Below are 24,040 nucleotides of genomic sequence, written 5' to 3' on the forward strand. Positions count from 1 at the left end.
GTGAAGACACTGGAGAAATCAAATCACAGTACTGCCTGCTTTGTCCAGCCCATGGAGCAGATAGATAATTGCATCCTCCACTCCAATCTTTGTCTGATGGGCAAACTGTAGTGTACCCAAATGGGCTACCACAAGAGGATACGTATAGTCTAGGACCAATCTCTCAAAGGTCTTCATGATGTGAGATGTGGCACTTGTCTGTAGTCCTCTATTGAAGGGGCACCTACCTTCTTTGGAGTTGTATGGAATGTTTTCCACAGCAGTGGCATTTTCTGAAGCCTTAGGGACATACTGAACAGGTGACAGAGGACACCACAAGGTTGGTCAGCACAGGCCTTAAGAACTTGAGGACTGACTCCATCTGGTCCAGCAGCTTTTCCCATCTTTAACTTTTGAGTAAAGCCACTTATTGTTTCCTCGAGTGGAATCGGTCACTGAATTGGAGCAGAAGCTCCTAAGAAATCCCGTTTTTAACAATCCTTCATTCTAGAAAGTCTTTCTTTGAATTTGTTTGGCATATCTACTTAAACTTGTGGTGTTGAGTCAGATTTCTAATTCTATAGTTTGGGGTCAGTTTGCTTGTCCTGCTACTGTTGTATTAAACGTTTTTCTTTGTAGAGGTTTGCTGATCGTGCGAGATCAGCGTGAAGCACTTTGCCTATAATCGTTTAATGCCTTATTACTATGCTTCTTTTCAGGCCACATAGGCCTTTACATTTACTTATTTGGTTCACGCCTTTATCCACGGCAATTTACAACATTTATGATACAATTGATTAAATTTTTTTTTTGTTGTCCAGTTGGAGCACGAACAGGTCAAGTGAGTCCAAAGCCTTAACCACCACACCATCTTTGCTAGTTATTTGTGTTCCACTTTGAAATAAAGCTGTGATTATCTGCTGTGGTTTCCTTTGGCATGAATATCCAAATGAAAAGCTGGAGTTTAGTAAATAAGTGAGGAGTGACATTTAAGGCAGGATGTCTGTTAGACTGTCCTCACAAGGCTGGGAAAAGTTGATCTTCACTGAGGAGTCTGACCTTTGACCTTCACTGAGGAATTGTGAGAAGCACTTTTAACACCATAACATGGATGGCATGCCTTCCTGATGACCCTTCCATTGGGCCTTGGGCCATTTCATATGTTGATCACCGCGCTGACAGATGTGCTCCATGAGGTCCGTCCAAAAACTGGAATGTATGGGAGTCTCTTCCTGGCCTGTTAAGTGCAAGGACACTACTTGAAAGAGTTTGCCAACCATCTCTACAGACGCTTTTTAATACAGTATAGTCTTTGATCTCAGTGGCCTTGAACTATAGGATTCTGGGACATTTACTGACATATGATAAAGTTTGGGAAACCCTCTCAGCCTGCATAGGACTCTGAACAAACAAGATAAGTGGTATGTCTTTCATTTCCTAGGAACATCCGAGTACTGCTGTTTTCTGAACAAAGATTTTTAGTGACGCAGTATTTAGTTGTATGAAATGAAATCAAATGTGAAAAACTGGCTGTGCAAAAATATGGGTCCCCTTGTCATTGTGCTGATTTGAATGCCTGTCACAGCTCAATTCTGATTACTTGCTTGGATGAGCTCGTTAAGTATTGAACTTCATAGACAGGTGTGTCCAATTATGAGATATAAAGGGATTTAAGGTGGTCAATTACAAGGTGGGCTTCCTTCCCTTTGACTCTCCTCTGAAGAGTTACAGCATGGGATCCTCAAAGCAACTCTCCAAAGATCTGAAAACAAAGATTGTTGAGTCTCCTGGTTTAGGGGAAGGCTACAAAAAGCCATCTCAGAGGTCTAAACTGTCAGTTTCAACTGTAAGGAATCCATCGTACTAACCGAAGGTTGTAAACCAGATATGGACGCTGGGCACATCGAGGCGCACGCGCATTGCCGCACTGCAGAGCATCACATGGCGTAAACCGGATATGGACGCAGGGCTGAACTTGCTGTGCTTCACTCTGCCAGCGGTCGGTGTCAGCGAAGGCAACGGAATCACGTCTCCACAATACGAGACCGCTTTACTACAGATATGCGTATGTAATTAAATGACGTCCCCAGACGCACCCACCCTCCATGATATGTCATCCGTCCAGATATCGGACGGAATGGTGACAGACAACCCACAGATCACCTCCACAGACCTGCAAGAACATCTTGCTGCAGATGGTGTATCTGTACATCGTTCTACAATTCAGCACAATTTGCACAAAGAACATCTGTATGGCAGAGTGATGAGAAAGAAGCCCTTTCTGCACTCGCGCCACAAACCGAGTCGCTTGTTGTATGCCAATGCTCATTTAGACAAGCCAGATTCATTTGGGAACAAAGTGCTTTGGACTGATGAGACTGATGAAAATGGAGTTATTTGGTCAGAACAAAAAGCGCTTTGCATGGCGGAAGAACAACACCGCATTCCAAGACAAACGCCTGCTACCTACTGTCAAATTTGGTGGAGGTTCCATCAGGCTGTATGGCTAGTTCAGGGACTTGGGCCCTTGTTAAAGTTGAGGGTTGGATGAAATGAATTCAACCCAATATCAACCAATTCTTCAGGATAATGTTCAAGTATCAGTCACAAAGTTGAAGTTACTTAAGCAGGGGTTGGATATTCCAACAAGACCGTGACCCAAAACACAGTTGGAAATCTACAAAGGCATTCATGCAGAGGGAGAAGTACAGTGTTCTGGAATGGCCGTCACAGTCCCCTGACTTGAATATCATCGAAAATCTATGGGATGATTTGAAGCAGGCTGTCCATCAAATTGAACTGGAGAGATTTTGTATGGAAGAATGGTCAACAATACCTCCATCCAGAAACCAGACACTCATCAGAGGCTATAGGAGGACAACGTCTAGAGGTCAAAAGGAGGCTCAACAAAGTATTGATGTCATATCTCTTTTGGGGTGCCCACATTTATGCACCTGTCTAATTTTGTTATGATGCATATTTTCTGTTAATCCAATAAACTTAATGTCAGTGCTGAAATATTTCCATAAGGCATGTCATATATTAAAAGGAAGTTGCCACTTTGAAAGCTCAGCCAATGAGAAACAAAAATCCAAAGAATTAAGAGGGGTTCCCAAACTTTTTCAAATGACTGTATGCTTTAGCATTCTGGTCTTGCATTCCTGAAACAGGAGTTAAGTTATGTAACTTAAGTCACATCAGGTTTAGATGGTTGGTGGATTTGACCTGTCGTCTCCCCAGCAGCTTGGGAGTTTTCATGGACAGAAGGTCAGGGTGCAGTGTGGTGATGATGCACTTTGAGAGTTGTACCTCACTTGCATGTGGATGAAGTTCTCTTGGCTTTAATGGACCGTGAGCTCCAGGTCACACAGGAGTTATTTGCACAGTAATATGACACAGGTGAGATGAGAATCCCCTACTTGACCTCTGTCTGAGTCGTGGGTTCTTGCTTGGAATGATGCTAACTTGCTGGTCATAGGTTTGGGAGGAGAGGTGGCTTCATGTGGGTAAGTTTAAATACTTCCTGCTGTAGTTCACAAATAAGAAGAGTTGAGGGAGCTCATGGTTCAGTGGATTACTGCAGAAGGTTTACTGGATAATATGGATAATCACGTCTGCTGTGTTAGATCAGTGGTGTCAAGGTCCGTTGTCCGGGTCAGGTTTTTATTCCAAAAGATTTTTCAGTGAGTTTGCCGTCGTTGTTTTTACTTGTAATTGATTTTGTTGCTTAGTTGGCCTACAAACAATTCTGTCAGATTCAGAAGTTTGAATTTTTTGATGTAGCTTGAAATGCTTGTGTTCCTTTTCTGTCAAGTCTGTCCCCCATGTCTGCACTGCACATTACTAATCATTGGCCTTTGGGTTACAATTAAGGGACCAAAAACACTGAAGAAGAGCAGAGACATCACTGCTGATTTGACATGTCTGCTCATTATGAATTTCTTATAGGCAAGTGAATGTTGTACTGAAGTCGTTGCTCCTCATTCCGTGTGGTCAGCATTGAGGTACAATTAAGGGAGCAAACTCTACAGAACAGGGTGATTTAAAAAGGCAATGGCCCAAGGAAATGAAATCATTTTAAGGTTGTGGCAAAAATAAGTGTGCTTGTGAATCTCTAGGACTAAAATAATGAAAAGATGAGCTTAGTAAAGAATGAGATTAATTCAGAATAAGAATTATACCCCGACTATGGAGCTGGTCGGAATTAAAGTCCATAGCTGCAGGGGACCCCCAGGACTGAAAGTGGATATTACTGGTTTAGATGAACTCCATTTGGGAAAAAGTAGCACTGTGTTCAACTAGAATTTGTTTTCTACTGTTGGGCTTTCCACTTGAAATGAAATCCTTCCTGCTAACGAGGCCTGCGACCTTTAAAAAGGCAGCCCACTGGCATCCCGGCTTTGTGCATTTGAACTTTCATGAAGTCAAAGTCCCCATCTCTACTACACAGCCAGCAACTTGAGGTCAACACTTTAGGTTCCAGGGCCGCAGTGTTGAGTAGGCTTGTCAAACTTGAACGAGATGTCCTGTTAGTGATTGTCTGATGATGATGATGTTCTTTATCATAAAAAAATACTCTGAGAGGTGTGTGTGATGTGCATGCTGTGAAATGATGCATCTGTTTTTGACAAGAATGGGTTCAAAGCTCAGTGTGCTTGGAGAAGTGCAATCTCATGAATCACATCTCGTGTCTGCTGGGATTCCACCTGGGAAACTGCATGGCAGATCTTCCAGAGTATGTGGCTCTCCAGCATGGCTAACTTTGGGCTGCTAACTGGCCATTGACATCGCAGAGGTGTGAGTATAAAACAAGACTGTTCTCTCTGGCAAAAACCATGAAGTGCAGACGATGATTTGGCAAGAAGGAATTTGGAAGTGTAAAGCCCAAAGTGCTGACTTGAATTCAAGTCTCAAGTCCATGATGTTGTCACATCTCAAAATGGCGATCTGTGTTTGTGTGCACTCTTCAGGCCCCTTCTGTGGTCCAGTAAATGTGTGTACAGAATCTGCTGCCACACTAAAGGAGAGCTGGGCATTGCCTTTGCCACCGTTAATGTGTGTTTGTTTTTGCTTATTATTGGCTTTTGTTTTTCTTTTCTAGAAAGCCAAAGAGAGAAAGTATGACCAGTCATTGATGGCTCGGCTATGGAAGTGCCTGCACCGGGATATTAAGCAGAACCTTGGCATCCAGAACCCGATTAATTTTCTTACCATGCAGTACAGAATGCACCCTGATATATGCCTGTTTCCTTCAAATTACATCTACAATAGGGCCCTAAAAACAGATGGGTAAGAACTCAAACTTTTTAAGTATTATTTCACTTTTTAATTTTTTTGTTCATGAATTTCATGTTCAGCTAATGTCAGTTCAGTTTATTTTTATGTATTGTCTTTATTTTTGGGCATTCCAGATTCGTCTCAGTTTTGCATTTTGAGTCGATCATTTAGGTTATGATGAACTTGCACAGAAGATTTTATTTTCATGTTTCTTATTTAGCATTTGAGATTCTAAATTACACACCTTACTGTACTTGGCTTTGCTTACTTATTACTGCCATTCTTTTATGCGTTGTCATAATGGTATTCCCACACTAACAGTACACAAGTAAACTCACTTTCAGCCGTAAAGGCCACAAGTGTCCTCTAATTCTGCAAGCCAAAGGACAAAATCCAAGCTAAACCTCTTAGTTAGCAGTTTTGAATTTCTCAAAACTAATAAAATAGTCCAGTTTTATTCATTAATGAAGTGTGCTGAATGCAAGACAAGACTGAAGTGTTTGTCCAAGGCAGAGTATTAAGGATTGTGCTGTTAGTGACCAGTTAATGACCTGTCATTTGTTAAGTTTTCTTTTCTAATCTCGCAGAGATACAGCGGCGCAGAGATGCAGCATCCGATGGCCTTTTCAGCCATATTGTATCTTTGATGTTGTGGATGGCCGTGAAACAAGGGAAGGAGAGTAAGTAACAAGATGGATTTTAAGCCCACTCAATTTAGCATGTTATATGCCCCCTGTGTGATATTAAGCACTAGATTCGGGTCATTCATGTAGTGTAGAGGACGTTGGCGCCTGTCCTCTGTATTGGCATTTGTCTGAGTCACTCTTCACTGGTGCTACCTCCGAGTGGGTTCCCGTAAAGCCTGCTTCTCCGATGCTGCCTTTATTTTCGAGGACCCTTTCTCACCTCCTGTTTGCCTTTATTCATCCTGCCTGTCTTTGAAGGCAAACCTCTCGGTGTGCCTCGTGTATGGTGTCTCCTTGGGTGAGTAGTACTTGCACTTCCATTTCAATTGCGTTGCCAAAGCCAATGTGATGAATCACACCAAAGTCCTACCGACCAATCATACTGTGCCAAGGGACAAGAGACACACACACTTTAGTGTTTTATTGTATAGTGGACTAGCCAACCCGCGGCGTAGCATATGCTGCATACTCCAGAAGTATTCATGTAGTCAGCGTATTGTTGAGCAGACTGTATGACTATGCTTCTGTGACTAAACCACGAGAAAAGTAACATTGCAACAATGCACGCTATGAACTGATCGCTGTAAACAGAAGTGAAAACAAAATCAAGCCCGGTGCATCATTCTTTAACTGCCTTCTCTGCCTTATGCGTCCAGACACCCCCCCACTCCCCACCCCCCCCCTCTCGCCTGTGTCTCTGTCTCTCTCGCTGCACAGGGAGAGACTGAACACGTGTGGAAATCTTCGGCGCGCACGGCTGCTTAGTGAATAGTTGGCAGGCGTGGCTCTGTCTTGCGTCTTGCCTGCCATGGTCGGCTGCTTTAGTGAATTATATATATAGATTCTTTCTCCTCCATTGTCAAATTTATATGGTATAAATGTTTCCAGTTCTCTATTCTTGTGAATCATAGCACAAAGTAGCCATATTTGACTAAGTTTACATTTTGATATCCTGGTGTGGTATTTAAAGGTAATTCTGATTTGATTTTTGCGTTTTTCAGATCTGCTTTTTTTTGGAAAGCAGATGTCAATTACTTTGTAAGTTTTTCATTTAGTCTCGCCTCGGCCATGCTCTTCCAAAAGGTTTTTTTTTTTTTTTTTTTGTTAGTAACCTTTTTTAAAGCGTATTTTCCATAACCCACATTAACAGCTGCCATACTAGCCTGGCATGAGCAGTCTAAGTAGTTACCCTTAAACTGGAGCATCTCCACACCAGGCCCCACTTACCATAGCAGGTGCCTTCCGTTTAAAAAGCTCCTTCTCGGCTGCTAAGCTCTTTCCTTAGCATGATACCTTGACCTGACCAAACTCACTGTACTGTACTTGCTTTTAACACATTGTAAAATCGATAGTAGCAAGCATAGGGAGTGCATTTTAAAACGGTCTTAATGGAGGATACTTAGCCAGAGATGACAAGTCTTTCAGACTTTGGTTTATGGCTGTGCAGGTCTTTTATTTCGCCAATTTGAGGGAGATGTAGACATCTTGTCAAGGTGATGCTGAAGATCATCTTTTTTTCAGTGTGTAATGCGTCCCAAACTTAAAGGCCTCTTTTCATATGTGGTTAAAAAGTAATTAATAAATGATTGATAATCTTAAACTCACTAGCCATGATTATGCTGCAGAGTTGTTTTTTTTTTCTCTGTGCAGCCACCCATGCTAATCTCATTTACCCCCCGGCTGATTACGTTGATTTTCAAATATCAGTGCATTGAAGTTAGGCCTAGTAGTCTACTGCTAGTTAAAAGATGCAAAATTCAAAATAATAAAGATTCAGAGTTTAGTATGTCCAATAGTAAAAAGATTTCCACAAAAAAAAATGTAAAGTTTTTATAGTTGAATGCAGCTTGTTTCATTCATCTTGGACTTGAGGCGAGGTGTACAGTTGTGCTTGAAAGTTTGTGAAGCTATCGATTATCTTATCAATACTCAAGGCAAGGGAATGGTGTTTAATGTTGTGGAGACATCTTCAGAAAAATGAGCAGTGTCTTCAGAAAGGCAGTCAGAATTTAGACTTTATTGCACAGCATAGGAAAAAATTGCAGAGCATATAAAGCCATCTCAGTTCATGAAATCAGACCCAAATTTAATACAACTCTTATCACAAAATGTCCCTCCTTCATGCCTCTTTCCCAACATCTGCTGTACAGGGATTCTCATGATGATGACCTCGCGTAGCACCTTTTCCCATAACAATCGCCTGGTGTTGCAGACCTTCTCATAACAATACCCTTTGTCCCCCTAGACATCCCCATAATAATCTTCTTCCCAGTAGACCTTCTCATAACAAATTTCCTTCCCAGTCCATCTTCTTATAAAAACCACTTCAGCTTGAAGGACATATCCGCCACCTGATGGTGAGCATCACCTGATCACCTCGCCCTTCGTTCTCGTATCCTAATCCTGAGCTGTTAAAGATCGATGGCCTTTTTCTTATAATTAAGTTGGGATCAGGAGGACCCACGTGTGAAAACTGGACTGCACAATTCATAATTCTATTAATGGTTACTTGTTGCAGTAGCATCTCTGTAAGGCTAAAATAATTGGCATCTGTGCCAGTAAGTAGCAGTGTGCAGCTTCACTGATAAGGGCCAAGCTTCATGGCTGCTTGAAAGAAGGGAAAAGATGAGCCTTTAACAATTCTTTTAGCTTACTAATGTGTTCTGCTGTAACTTTATTATCATTAGGATATATAAGGAATATTATATAAAGGATATACAGTGGTGTGAAAAACTATTTGCCCCCTTCCTGATTTCTTATTCTTTTGCATGTTTGTCACACAAAATGTTTCTGATCATCAAACACATTTAACCATTAGTCAAATATAACACAAGTAAACACAAAGTGCAGTTTGTAAATGGTGGTTTTTATTATTTAGGGAGAAAACAAAATCCAAACCTACATGGCCCTGTGTGAAAAAGTAATTGCCCCCTGAACCTAATAACTGGTTGGGCCACCCTTAGCAGCAATAACTGCAATCAAGCGTTTGCGATAACTTGCAATGAGTCTTTTACAGCGCTCTGGAGGAATTTTGGCCCACTCATCTTTGCAAAATTTTTGTAATTCAGCTTTATTTGAGGGTTTTCTAGCATGAACCGCCTTTTTAAGGTCATGCCATAGCATCTCAATTGGATTCAGGTCAGGACTTTGACTAGGCCACTCCAAAGTCTTCATTTTGTTTTTCTTCAGCCATTCAGAGGTGGATTTGCTGGTGTGTTTTGGGTCATTGTCCTGTTGCAGCACCCAAGATCGCTTCAGCTTGAGTTGACGAACAGATGGTCGGACATTCTCCTTCAGGATTTTTTGGTAGACAGTAGAATTCATGGTTCCATCTATCACAGCAAGCCTTCCAGGTCCTGAAGCAGCAAAACAACCCAGACCATCACACTACCACCACCATATTTTACTGTTGGTATGATGTTCTTTTTCTGAAATGCTGTGTTCCTTTTACGCCAGATGTAACGGGACATTTGCCTTCCAAAAAGTTCAACTTTTGTCTCATCAGTCCACAAGGTATTTTCCCAAAAGTCTTGGCAATCATTGAGATGTTTCTTAGCAAAATTGAGACGAGCCCTAATGTTCTTTTTGCTTAACAGTGGTTTGCGTCTTGGAAATCTGCCATGCAGGCCGTTTTTGCCCAGTCTCTTTCTTATGGTGGAGTCGTGAACACTGACCTTAATTGAGGCAAGTGAGGCCTGCAGTTCTTTAGATGTTGTCCTGGGGTCTTTTGTGACCTCTCGGATGAGTCGTCTCTGCGCTCTTGGGGTAATTTTGGTCGGCCGGCCACTCCTGGGAAGGTTCACCACTGTTCCATGTTTTTGCCATTTGTGGATAATGGCTCTCACTGTGGTTCGCTGGAGTCCCAAAGCTTTAGAAATGGCTTTATAACCTTTACCAGACTGATAGATCTCAATTACTTCTGTTCTCATTTGTTCCTGAATTTCTTTGGATCTTGGCATGATGTCTAGCTTTTGAGGTGCTTTTGGTCTGCTTCTCTGTGTCAGGCAGCTCCTATTGAAGTGATTTCTTGATTGAAACAGGTGTGGCAGTAATCAGGCCTGGGGGTGGCTACGGAAATTGAACTCGGGTGTGATACACCACAGTTAGGTTATTTTTTAACAAGGGGGCAATTACTTTTTCACACAGGGCCATGTAGGTTTGGATTTTTTTTCTCCCTAAATAATAAAAACCATCATTTAAAAACTGCATTTTGTGTTTACTTGTGTTATATTTGACTAATGGTTAAATGTGTTTGATGATCAGAAACATTTTGTGTGACAAACATGCAAAAGAATAAGAAATCGGGAAGGGGGCAAATAGTTTTTCACACCACTGTATATAGTGTGTGTGTGTGTGTGTGTGTGTGTGTGTGCTAATGTAAAAACCTACAAACACAGACAGCAAACTTGTCTGACTTGCTGGCACGAAGGCCAAGCTGTTGCTTACTTCACAGGCATCTATGTGCAGGGAAAAGTCCCTCACCTTCAATAATCGACTCTTGGGCCCCTATATAGCTCCGACTAACTAGGTGTTGCATTTTATTTTAACTTTAATGTCCAAATTATTGAGTTCAAATAGATCTAAATGCCATTGAAGTGCTTGTATGTTTATGTGCTAACTCGAGAGCCTGCCCAGACCCTGCATGCCATTTGTTTCGTCTTCTGTCGGTGAGAAGCTCGGCACCTGCGTTCCCAAAACAAAATCTGCCTGCTTACTTCTTCAGAGAACATAATGTCCCTGACTTGTAGAAGTTCAAAACAAAGCAAGTGAAAAGTCGGGCAGGCCAGAGCCCTTCTGCTAAGTCAATGGTGTCCTCTTAAAGCTGCTTTAGGCAGAGACTTTCATAGCTAACCGCACTAAAACTAATAATAAAGCATATTGATCCTTAATTGAAATTCTCAACACTAACTGTGGTTACTGGCTGTCGTCATCTCCCTAAAGTTTAAATGAAAAAAAACCAACTTTTTTACACCTGAAATGAGTCCTTTTTGATTGAGCACAGCTGACTGTTGTAATGGCTTGGCGGGCTGATAAGCCGATCTAAACTTACACTGCTGCAAGGACCGCGTCAGCATTTTGATCAAATGACTCCTGTGTATAAATTGAGCTCCTAAGACTCCGGACGTTTTAAAAATTTTTTTTTTTTTTTTTTTTACTAATGGTTATTCTTCCTTATTCCTTGTCGCCTACATTTCAAACAGAAAATTGCAGTCCCAGGTGGAAGGTGTTCTTAAAATGACCTGAATAAGTAAAGTTGGTGTTGTATTCTGAGACTTTAGCTACATAAAGCCCCCTAAACTGGTATTAGAGAAGACCCTCTGGGCTCAGCCTTTTAAGCTGAGGCGGAAATTCTGTTTGAGTATGGCATGCTTGTATGGACAGCGGCATACTATGGAGACTATCCATACTTCTTAACTTTAACTGTTGTGATTGGCTGCCTGCCCGCTGCTGTTCTCTGCTTGGTGTACGTTACTGTGGCTGTGCCTGGACCAGTGATTGATCAAATGACAGGCCTCTGTACAATCCACTGGACTTTTTGCCAGCAGACGTATTCCATGATGCCTGTAGTAGGTGGGTTGGGTGATTTGGGGAAATTAGAATTTTTGACTTCCTAATCTGTACAGAATACCTCGTTGTGATGTTTGTTTTGTACTTGATCTTGCATGTTGTCATTTCATCACGAGTGATTTATTTGAATATCGCACACTAGGTATATCTGGTTGGGAGTTTTATAGCAACACGTTTAATTGAATTCTGAGGACCCCTGGCTTGACTGAATATTGCACAGGTTTCTGGATTAACCGAAACACTGTCCTTGCAGAGCTGTGGGGTCTAAAGTTTGAAGACTCCTGTGTGGTATTGAATAAGATGGCAGGGTGCCTGTATTTATGCAGTATTTTGGTTTTTCTTCATTCTAATTGTTCTGAAACATTTTTGCTGAATTGGTGTTTTTTTGGATAAACACATTCTGGTTTCCCGTTTTTCAGTTCCTTTGTCAACCATCAAGAAGTGAAGCTCGTGATGGAGCTGATTAAGCTGGTTGTAGAGAAACAAAAAGGACGTGTTGGAGTCATAACTCACTATAGCGCCCAGAAGAACAGAATCCGAGAAATCCTCAACAAAGAAAAGAAAAAGGATCCGATGAAGCTTTTACAGTAAGTTCTTAAAATCATGTAATGAAATACATCTGGACTGAGTGGCTGTTGCTTCTGAACTCCTGTAACATTCTATATGGGAGTACAGTAGAAAACAAAAAGGAATCGTTTTGTCCTGGGGAGTTGCCATGGCTGATTGTTTCATTCCACCCGATGTAAGTGGTGTTGAAGTTTAAATCTCTTGTGTACCTGAGGTGATTGTGAGTTTTTTTACTTTTATTTACTGTTTCAGGTGTGTGGAGGTCGACACTGTGGATGGCTTCCAGGGTCAAGAAAAAGACTGCATTATAGTTTCCTGTGTACGAGCCAGCAGTTCAAAAGGCTCAATTGGGTGAGTGGCTTATTCCCCCAAATACCCCCCCCCCCTTTTATTGTCTTCAGTTTGCTTTACCAAATGTACAATTAATAGAATTGAGTAAGATGACAGAGATGTGATGCATGTTTCCCAGTCACTGGAATGTACTCTTTGCAAACTGCTGAGTTTGCACAACAAGTAAAAAGATGTTTTCTGTGTGTCATCGTCCGTCTTTTCTGGATGTGCCCTTAAACGGGGTTACTGAATCAGTGCTCCTGTGTTGTGGCCGTAGCACCTACACATCAGAACAGGTAATCCACCTGAGGCTATGCAAGTTTGGGCTCTGCCAGTATTTAGGTGGGAGACCATTTAGGTAAAGCTTAGGTTGTTTTTGGAAGAGGTGTTAGTGATCTGTGGTCTGCGTGTGTATTCCATTGCCCCAGTGCAGTAACAGGGACTCTGCTGTAAACACTGGGGCCATCCATTCAACTGAGGTCCTGACTTTCGTTCGGAAAGAGTACGGAGTGTTCAGATTTCCTGACTAAGGTGCCAGAATGACCATGGCAAGCATGGTGGGAAATTTTAATCATCCTGTCTTCCTTATCGACTGTCCATTTCTCTCACCCCTTCGCTACCTAAGACATAAGTTGTGCTGACGCTACTGGAGCAGGAGTCCCTGCCATCGCATTCATCCTGGTTGATAGATAGATAGATAGATACTATCTATTAACCAGGATGAATGCGATGGCAGGGACTCATGCTGCACATTGGTGGTTGAAGCGACTCCCCACTGCTTATAATGTGCTTTGAGTAGTTTAGATGTAAATCATGAAATTATTTATTATTATGTGTGCATGACAGTGAAACAATTTCCATATGTACTGGTGATTTCAACTTTGCGATTTTGATCAATTGGACAATTTTGGGGAATAAGAAAGTGAGACGTCCTCTTTTAAATGTGAACTGTGATGAGAGATTGAGACCTGATATTAACTAAGGTTTCCTGGGACTAAGGCCTCATTTCAACCAAATCTATTGGGTCTGTACAAGAAAGCAATGTTCTCTCCCTCTGCTGTTGAAGCACATTCAGTTTTTTAATGGCACTTTAATTACGCAGACCTCTTGATATGGCTGACCTGTGCCTCTTTACGCCAGGCTCCGCTGACCTCTGTTACCGCTTCATGGGGATTGTTGGCCTCTAATTGACTTCTCTCAAGTCTCCTCGTTTTGTGCCATGGGTTTTAAGGGATAACATTGTGTTGTAGGTGGTGCGTTGATGGTTTGGCATAGTTTGCAATTTGATGTTGGAGACATCCAGACATTTGGATGTTGATTTGTACCCAGCGCAGTGGTAGCACTGCTGCAGTATGGAGAATATGGGTTTGTGTCCCGGGTCCTCCCTGTGGGGAGTTTGCAAAGTGTTTTGAGAATAAGAAAAGTGCTATATAAATGTAAAGAATAATTATTTTCCTAATTTGTCTGTGATTTTTATCTCTAAATTTGTTTTTAAGTGATTGTCAGTTTTCAGTTTTATAATTTGAATAGTGATCACTTATCTGTGGGGTTTTTATCCTGAAAATGTTAAGTTACCGTATATATATTCTTGCACAGATCGGGTCATGAAAGTTGAAAAATTGATCATAAAATCAGACCCCGACTTATATGCCTGTTCAAAAATGCGACTCTTAATATTAATTTTTTTTTTTTTTTTTACATCATTTTGCCTCCTCCAATCTCACGAGTTTCTCAGACACATTGAATTTTGTTGCAGCAGCGCAGTTGCCAATTTCTTTTGCCACTTCAATGGCTTTTAATTTAAAACCAGCTTCATATTTTCTTCTGATTGAACGCTTCATCGTAGGTAAGGGATGCTCTTAGGTGTATGAGGGTGTGAGATACAGAAAACAGTGCAAACCTCGCTTCGGAATAGTTTGGGTAGTACCGGGTGGTCACATAGGCACAGTACATAGAAATCAAAGGCTGTGTGCTCCGTGGTTAATCTCTCAGGTGGGCATTAGCATGTCATAATCTCTTGGACCAATCGCGTGAGATTTTTCTGCATTCGACTTAAACAACCGACATTATAAAATACCAGAAATTATACAGTAAAATCAATCCCTGACTTATCCACATGAGAACTTAAACGTAAGTATATACGATATTTTAATGATCCACTGGTGGAGGCCAGTTGGAAGGACCCCCCTGTGTTCTTGTCAGGCAGTGTGTTCATCACCTGGGTACACCTGAAGTTCCATTTAAGGCAGATTTCCCTTAAGATTTTTTTTTTCTAACATTTAAACTTAGTAGTTTAATCTGCCATTGTTTTAGTGTCAATGTAGGAATTTATTCAGTAAAATCTGAGAATTGCGAAGGGTCCGACTACTTTTGCCTGACCTCATAGAATGCACTCTGACATTGTGAGTTGCAGGGCAAATGGAGTTCTAGTTCAGTACATGATGTAACAGTACAGTTCGTTTTTTGTTAACTGTGTAGCATATTTCACATCCCCACAGTTTAGTGTGCCGTATATGGTTTCATGTAATGTAATGATGTTAAAATTAAGTAATGCCTGCTAAAAGACATTGTGCAGTATTTATGGTATATACAAATACTGTATACACAGAAAGGCCACAAAGTCCCTGTGCGTGCTAAATATTAAACTCCCCTTGTACTCCTCTCTTCTCCGGATGTCATTAAAGCAGTGAAAGAGCTAAAGGCTGATAAGTCTACAAACAGTTGTCAGAGACTGCCATCCATATATTGTCAGTCTGTTTTAGGAGTTTGTATTTGTCTACAGTTGTAAAGAACTGCTTTCAAACTAAAGGACGGCCACTTTGAGCATCCATTTAGAGGGGAGATCAAAGATGTCCAAAATGAGATTTATTTATTCTTATACAAGTAACACTTTCTCAAGGTATTTAAAAAAAACTCCAAATGTGAGGATGGTGTCTAAAAGAAATGACTATATCTGGCTTAACAAATGCAATGAGATATTTACTGTTCATAAATCTTCTAAACTGGTACTTTGAAATGACCATACATCACAGCTGTGATTCATAACCAGTGCACCACAAGCCGAAATAGCAGAGTGCCTTGAAATTACTCAACATTGTGGAAGGAAATGCCAGGGAAGAAAACGACTCCAAAGGTGGGTCTGGTAGTGACTGAAACTGTCAACTATGAAGGAATTCAGAAAGGTGGGCCCACATGATGCCCCAAAGAGGATTACATGACCATTACTATTGGGTAATCACTAAACTGGGGACAGCACCCAAGTATTAGTCCTCTCTTGAGCACAAAATGATCCTCTGCAGTGTTTCCTAAACGCCTCACACTCCTAGAGAGAGCAGTGGCAGCACAGAAATGCTTTATCTGTAGCCTCCTGGGCCTGACTTGACCCTTTTAAAAGGTGTGAGAATTAGGACAGCATGACCATTTGGGGGGCCGCTAGGTAAAGCTCGAGCCACAGAGCTCCAGTAGTCCAGGAGCAGCATCTGGCATTGGCTGCTGTGGTCCCATTTGCTGTCGAATTCTTACTTGTTCCATGTTGGTCAGACATTCAGGTGTTCACTCTCCAGTGCCGTGATAAGTTCACAGAGTGGTGTGAGAAGTTACAGCTTACAAGTTTAAGCATTTCTTCCACAAACATTTGTCGTTCTTAACCTAATATTTATTGATTGGCAGCATAGGGCAGTCTCCAGAGGTGCAGAGAAGAGGCAGAGAGATTGAAGGAGGATCACAGAGGTGAGAAGGGGATTGCATTTGTGTGTTGTGGTGAGCGTGTAAGCAGTTCAGGCGTCTGACGTGGTAGACGGTGGGATAATCTGTGTAGGTGGGCCCAGAGGGCTGTCATTGGATTGTTCTCTTTTGTTTGTTATTTAGGAAGAACAAAGTGTTCAGTCTCCTTTGTTTTGTGTAATTTAATGGAGTTCTCCTCCTTTTGTAGTGCAGAGTCCCTTTTGATGTATTTTTGTGGCTGAGGGGGCAGGTTCAGTGTTGAGTTCTATACATACATACATACATAAAGTATTAATTGTACAGAATTCAACACGCTCTAAATGAGGGTATCACAATGAGCCCTTACTGAACACAGTAGACATGTAGGATTTCAAGGCCAGGCGACCAACTGTGATGGACCAGGAGGAGGAACGAAGGTTTAGCAAAAAAGCCAAAGCTACTCGGCGGTCGCAGCACTACATGCATATTCTTAGTAGCAGCTGTTGGCAGTGAGGCTGGCTGACGAGTGTTTCCATGTGTCTGATTTGCTTGACATGTTTCTTTTTGTATCTGGTGGTTTCAAGTTCTCTTCCCGCAGTGCCTTGAGTGGCTTTGGGTTTTTATTGAAAACCTTTTTTGGAATCCCCTGAAGTGGAATGTAAGTGCCATGAGCCCCAGGTAGCAACAGTGAAAGAAATCGGACAATACCAAGTGAATTCAGGTCACTTTCATTTACATCTGCAGAAGTCCAGGACCTCCATAGCCGTGTTTTCCACATCCTGTCTTTTGAATCAAGTTTGGCAGCAGTCCCATTCATACCAGGATGTTGTTACATCAAACCACCATGTTAACAGCGTACATTAGCAGAACACCTCCGACTAATAAAGGAATCGCACTGAATGATTTTCCACTTCTTTCTCCTGCTTAACCATTTGCCTTCCCACATTTAACAGCATTATACGGTAACTTTGTTGATATCGTCAGAAAGTTCAGAAAACAAGGTGTAGTAAATGAACTATTCAAGCCTCCTTTATTCCATTTTTCTTGCATCTACTTAGTAGAATAAAGACCCCATTTTCTTTAACCCTGTCTGTTGTTCTTTGATGGCAGTCACAAGCACTTGTCAGGACTTCATGTGTGCATTACAGGCCTTCTGGTCCCATCACTTTATACACACAGAGCTTCCTGTTTTTGTGAATTGTAGCAGCAGTACACACTCATCGGTGCAGGAGTTTAAAGTTGTTTATTCCTTGCAGACTTGCCTCAAGTTTTAATGCGGTAATAATCTCTCTATTATAATTTTGGGTCAAGATGTGATCTTCACGTCCCGCGAGACTAGACTTTACAACCTTTGGAAGCAAGACCCATGAGATGGTGACTTTTGTACGTCACACCCTACTTACAAACAATTTAAAACAAAATCACGGACATCTAACCTCTCAGTTGTTGGAATGCTTTTGGCAGACGCACTTCATGTGCACCCAGCTCTAGCTCAAGTTCTAGATGGCACATCAACGACAAAGCGAAGAAGAGCAAGCAGCTAGGTGCAAATTCTGAAAATAAGGAAAGTAATAATCTGCCAGCACCGAGTGGAATTGAAAACCTCGTAGGTCCAATCGGGGTCAGAAATAAGAATTCATAAAGACGTTCAAAAACGTTGGCGCGATACACATGCAGAGCAGGTTAGAGATAATGAAAGTAGTAGAACTTGAAAGTATCTAAAGATCGCATTAGCACAAAGAAACGGAAATGATTACTCTGTGAAATAATGGAACAGCAAAAAGAGATCGAATATATGGACATAGGTGATATGACAGAAGTATGTAGATATTGTTTGACTTTAAAGTTTAAGTCGGAGACTTGTAGATTGTCTGATTTTGTGTTGCCATCGGGGGAAAAGTACTGTTTCATCCTAATGAAGAGGCGTATCCGTGAGAATTAAAAGATTTGTTGTTCGATGAAAGTGAAATCCACAAACACTACACAAAGTATCCAAGTCTACAATAATCTGTTTGCCTTCGCATCACTCAATGCTCAAAACATAGATTTACACAATAATGGACCATACGCTATGAGAATCTGTGGTCCCGCAACAAATAAAGCTATGTTTAAGTTTGAAGAAACCACAATTTTGTCAAGTGTATATTTATGATCACGGAGAAGCGATGCAACATAGAATTGAAAGAATATGTAACAATCTCTTTAAATTGTATATCCGGATATACAAACCCGGGGGTGGGTGAGCGAAGCCTCCAAGTTTTATTAATAATGTACAAAGTGTGGGGCCACCAACTGGAGCGCATCTCACTGCCCACATGCCAAGTTTTGTCTGCCTGAGGTAAAGTCATCTCTGATGGAGGATCACAGGAATCATCGGGTAGAGGGGTCCTTTCATCAGATTGGCTGGTCCAGGACTCTGAACAAATTCTAATCATATTAAGGGATGTCCTGTTGAATTCTGCCCTGTACTTGTAATATTATTATATTGTATTGAGGATGACTTGTGTTCTGCTCTGTGTATTGTATTTTATTGACACCCCCTGCACGCCCAACCTACCTGGAAATAGAGGTCTCTCTTTGAACTGCCTTTCCCGAGGTTTCTTCCATTTTCTTCTCTACAGGGTCTTTTTTTGTCGTCTTAGAGAGTCTGGGCGGTTGTGGGGGGGGGGGGGGGGGGGGCTGCTGATGCTAACTGGATTGCCATTTGCTGTTCCCACACCTCCTGAGGAGACACCCAATAAGGACAATTGGCTCCGCCCCTTCTGGTTAGAGGACTATAAAGTGCCTGTTAAAGCCCTTGTGTGATTTTGGGCTATATAAAAATAAATGGTATTATATTTAGGCTGCCATTCATGCCTGATTTCATGACTTGCTGTGCTAACAAGGACTTGCTCAGACTGAAGACGTGATGGCTTTGCAGATGCTTCTCTCTTTGAGGTGCACTTGAGCAGGATTTTCATGGCTCTTACGTTTATCTAATGGCTGCCCAAGTACCGCTTGGATTTTTTTCCTCTCAGATGGGTTAACTTTTTTTTTTTTTGTCTTTGCTGTTACTATAATAATAAGTTTAGAAAGTATGCATTCAAATGTTTTATGTAACAACACTAAGAATTTTGAACCTAAGTTTAGACATATTTGAATATTGACTTTTTCATTTGATTATTCAGGCCTTATTTTTGGCTAATTTTGACAACCCTAGAATAGAGAGATTCGACATGTGGGCATTCTCTTCTTGCATTAAACCAAAAACTACACAAATGCAAAATGAAAGAATTTGCTCTCACTCCAGTTCAAAATGAAGCAGATTGTATAAATGACAGATGGACATACTTGATTTGAAATGTGTCATTGAAAATGACAGATGAAGTTTAGATATCCTTTGTCCAGATGCTGAAAGATGTATGTAAGCAGAATTCGTTTTCGTAAAGCGTTGCCATTAAAGTCTGCGTTTTGTGGTGGTTCTTGTCATAATAATTACACGATGAAGCAAGCTGATGTCTGTCACCCGTTCTTGTGTCTGCACAGTGCTCTGCTGTCTTGTTGCAGACGTCTTGGGTTTGAGTCCCCGTCCGTTTTCTGTGTTCTCCTCATCACTGTGTGGTGGTTCTTCCTGGTGTTCCGTTGTCTTCACTCACTTCAGTGACTTGTAGGTTTTGCTGGTTTCAGATGGTTGGTGTGTGGCCCATGACCCGCTGCCCTCCTTGACTCCTCCTTATTGACCTTGAACTTGAAGTTTTAGTGGGTTCTGTAAGTGGATGGATGTTCAAGTTTTTTCACTTTTAATGATTTATAAATTGTTCATTTTCATAGGCTGCATGGCCCTGTCAAACTTCTGATTTGCTTGTTAAAAGTAATATGAATAAACCACACATAATGACTTTATTTTGTCTACTAAGGGGAGTCTAAGACTTTAGTTAGGTAGAAATTATGACAGTAGCTCAGGAAAAATATAAATATTATAACAAACAATTCTCCCTAAATATGCACAGGAACCTCTGACTTGGCTATTGATGAGAGAGCTGCTAACGTCTAATAACGGGCGGCAGATCTGAGCACAGTCTATGCCACAGGTTTACATTTTAAAGGCGTTTAGACCTTTAAATAAAGCGGGTCTAGCTTGTTGTGTCAATGAGTAGAACATGACACATATTGGTGGGAGTTTCACATCGTTCCTTCCACAGTTCCCCTGATTGAAGTCGCCGCCATTCCAGAGTCGTAATGCTACATCATTGGAGTGTTGGTAACTGAGCGAGTCATTTCTAGCTGATTAGGAGTATAAACATTAATCAGGATGGTGTAACATACCTCTCTGGGCAGTGACCTGGCCACATTTCAATGTCTGGTGTACACATTTATGTTTTTATTGTAATGTGCTGCTCTTTCTCATAGATGTCCAGTCCCCTCCTGCCTTTTTTCCAGTCTTTCTGATCATCTCGCTCCCCGACTGCACGGATTCGCCATGAGATTGGACTGTTCATCCAACTTCTTATTCAAAAGCAATCAAACCTTCCTTGTTATACTCTGTGTGGGCAGGAAAGATTCTGAAATCCGCTGCTCCTCCAGTAAGGTGTAACAGAGCTCCTTAGGCGCTAGTGATTGAATATGGGAATATTTCATATATCCCACTCTACGTTTCTCAGTCTCTTACATTCTCAGATGTTGCAGATTTAAGGTAGCCTTCAGATCGTCTTTGCTGTCCCTGTGACTTCTCCCAGCTTGTCCAAAAGGCAGTTGTGACGTGTCTACGCTTGGGTTTGCACTGACTGCAGCGTAGCATCAATTTAAAAAACCATTACTCCAATCTTAATATGAATAATTGTGCGAGAAACGACCAAATGATTAAAATCTCATATTTAAATGAACAGCTCATCCAAGTCGGATTTGGCATGAATTCCAAAGTGTTTTTGATCTTTGTTCTCTCTAAATGTTAAAACATTACAAAAATACTCATGCGTGTCAGGGAGGTCATGTTTGGTGCTCTTACCTGGTAAGCAAAGCCCCTGGGCAAGAGGGGGCCGCTGATGCTAACTGGATTGCCATTTGCTGTTCCCACACCTCTGAGGAGACACCCAATAAGGGCAATTGGCGCCGCCCCTTCTGGTTAGAGGAATATAAATTTAAGGGGCTCCTGGAAGGTGTCGTCTCATTTGGTTGTAGAGCTCTCACCCAGACCTGATCACTTTACAGAGGAGGCACTGCGGCCTTGTGTTTTTATTTGTGTGCTACTGAATGCTGTTTCTGTTCCCACTGGCACAGCTATTAAATGGAGCAATGCGGTTGGTACCGCAGCATTTATTTTGGATCTTGTGCTTGTGTTGTACCTCACTCGACCAGAGATTACACTTGCTCTTGTGGGTCCCTGCTCTGCCCCAGTAACCACAATCCCACCTTTACAAATGGATGGACGTTATCCTTGTGCCATTCCGGTGTTTCTGCTGGAAGGAATAAGCCACCAAAAATGTTTTTTTTTTTTTTTTATGTTACCCTGTAGTGTAGTGATGAACAGAAAGAAAAACTGTTTGAAATAATAAATGGCAGTGGTGACCAATACTGTACAATGGCAAAAAAATCCATGGAAAAAAAACAATTGCACGTTGCTGTGTTGCATGATCTTTGTATCAGTTATCCTGTTGCATTCTCAAATAGTGCAAAACAATTACATTTTTAGCTAAAATTTTGTCAAATCGAAAAATCAGTGCCCATTATAAACAGGAAGTGTATTCCCATAGTACAGTGGAACCTCGGTTCACGACCATAATTCGTTCCAAAACTCTGGTCGTAGACCGATTTGGTCGTGAACCGAAGCAATTTCCCCCATAGGATTGTATGTAAATACAATTAATCCATTCCAGACGGTACGAACTGTATGTAAATATATTTTTTTAAATGTTTTTAAGCACAAATATAGTTACCGTATTTTTTGCACTATAAGACGCACCTGACCATTAGACGCACCTAGGTTTAGAGGAGGAAAACAAGAAAAAAAATATTCTGAACCAAATGGTGCACTAATATCCATCCATCCATCCATTGTCTCCCGCTTATCCGAGGTCGGGTCGCGGGGGCAGCAGCTTGAGCAGAGATGCCCAGACTTCCCTCTCCCCGGCCACTTCTTCTAGCTCTTCCGGGAGAATCCCAAGGCGTTCCCAGGCCAGTCGAGAGACATAGTCCCTCCAACGTGTCCTGGGTCTTCCCCGGGGCCTCCTCCCAGTTAGACGTGCCTGGAACACCTCACCAGGGAGGCGTCCAGGAGGCATCCTGATCAGATGCCCGAGCCACCTCATCTGACTCCACTCGATGCGGAGGAGCAGCGGCTCTACTCTGAGCCCCTCCCGGATGACTGAGCTTCTCACCCTATCTTTAAGGGAGAGCCCAGACACCCTACGGAGAAAACTCATTTCAGCCGCTTGTATTCGCGATCTCGTTCTTTCGGTCACTACCCATAGCTCATGACCATAGGTGAGGGTAGGAACATAGATCGACTGGTAAATTGAGAGCTTCGCCTTGCGGCTCAGCTCCTTTTTCACCACGACAGACCGATGCAGCGCCCGCATTACTGCGGATGCCGCACCGATCCGCCTGTCGATCTCACGCTCCATTCTTCCCTCACTCGTGAACAAGACCCCGAGATACTTGAACTCCTCCACTTGGGGCAGGATCTCGCTACCAACCCTGAGAGGGCACTCCACCCTTTTCCTTTTTTGTGCACCCTTTTTTGGTGCACTAATATGTTTAATAAAATACAGCAGAATAATATTTCAACCATATAAATTCAACAGTGGTATTAAGAAACATCATCACTGTCATTACCAAATAAGGAGAGACTTTAAGGTTCAAGCACTCTTCTAGTTTTATGGAAACCCCAAGAACTCCTCATCGCTAGTGTCAGAATTTATTAAGCTCAGTTGCTCACAATCACTTTGCAGCATCACGTACCTATCATCACGCGACATAACCTGTCTAAAGCCACCAGGAGACAAAGCAGGTTTCTACCAATGCTCCCTGAAGTTATATCGCCAGTCTAGTCCCATCTATATTTGTAATGCCACAAAGCCCTTCATCTCGTGTTTTGTTGTGGGTTTCCAGTTTGAAAAAAAAGCACAGCCGTCGATTCGAAAAATTGCTCTGCATACCTGTTTGTCTCGTCTGACAGCAGCTGAAAGGCAGCTTCAGGAAAGAACAGCCTGAAGTAGTCGAGGGGCTGGTAATCTATCGAGTCCAGAGTCCAACTCAGTGATAATGCGCAAAACATCTCTGCTGAGTATTTTGTTTTCTGCACTTGCTTCACTCCCTCATGAGATGCAGATGCTATCTTGCCTTTGTTTATATTTGTTTATATTTCGCAACTCACGCACACGCAAGGATTAGATGCCGAGTCAATGAGTCTAACATTCCTCCAAGCACAGAGGGAATGCCTGTAACGTAACAGTGAGTTTTGTCGCCCTCTACCCCTGGATGTCGACTTTTGTCAGGTAATACACATCATGGTCTGTGATGCAATATTCATTCCATAAGACGCACAGACATTTCCAACCTTCTTTTGGGGAAAAAAAAGTGCGTCTTATGGTGCGAAAAATACGGTAATTACACCATAGAATGCACATTGTAATAGTGAACTAAATGTAAAAACATTGAATAACACTGAGAAAACCTTGAACAACAGAGAAAACTAACATTGCAATAGTTCGCGCTATAGTGCTAGGAACTGCTGGCTAAAAACACTTTTTTTTTTTTTTTTTAAATGAGCTTTAAGCACAGGGGGGGAAAAAGGAACATTTGAACAAATCCGAACTTTATTTAAAAACCAACCACAAGCAACCAAGAAAGTAACATTGCAGCAGTTTGCACTATAGCCTTACAACCCGATAGCAGGGAAAAAAAAGGAACATTTGAAAAATCCGTAACTTAATAAACAACCAAGAAAAGTACCA

At 41.8% G+C, this 24,040-nt stretch overlaps 2 protein-coding genes across 4 annotated transcripts in view; both read left to right on the forward strand.

Moving 5' to 3' along the window:
* The window catches only part of miga2 (mitoguardin 2), a 532,313-nt gene that overhangs the window by 236,217 nt on the left and 272,056 nt on the right, over positions 1 to 24,040 (forward strand). The window lies entirely within an intron of this gene.
* Positions 1 to 24,040, forward strand: part of setx (senataxin) — a 125,491-nt gene that overhangs the window by 89,089 nt on the left and 12,362 nt on the right. Inside the window, exons 20-23 of the mRNA XM_028809064.2 lie at positions 5,081 to 5,268; positions 5,844 to 5,936; positions 11,930 to 12,097; positions 12,330 to 12,428. Coding sequence (XP_028664897.1) covers positions 5,081 to 5,268; positions 5,844 to 5,936; positions 11,930 to 12,097; positions 12,330 to 12,428 — 548 coding nt within the window. The remainder of the gene's footprint in view (positions 1 to 5,080; positions 5,269 to 5,843; positions 5,937 to 11,929; positions 12,098 to 12,329; positions 12,429 to 24,040) is intronic.

Source organism: Erpetoichthys calabaricus, chromosome 9, assembly GCF_900747795.2.
Source record: "Erpetoichthys calabaricus chromosome 9, fErpCal1.3, whole genome shotgun sequence".
Lineage (NCBI taxonomy): Eukaryota > Metazoa > Chordata > Cladistia > Polypteriformes > Polypteridae > Erpetoichthys > Erpetoichthys calabaricus.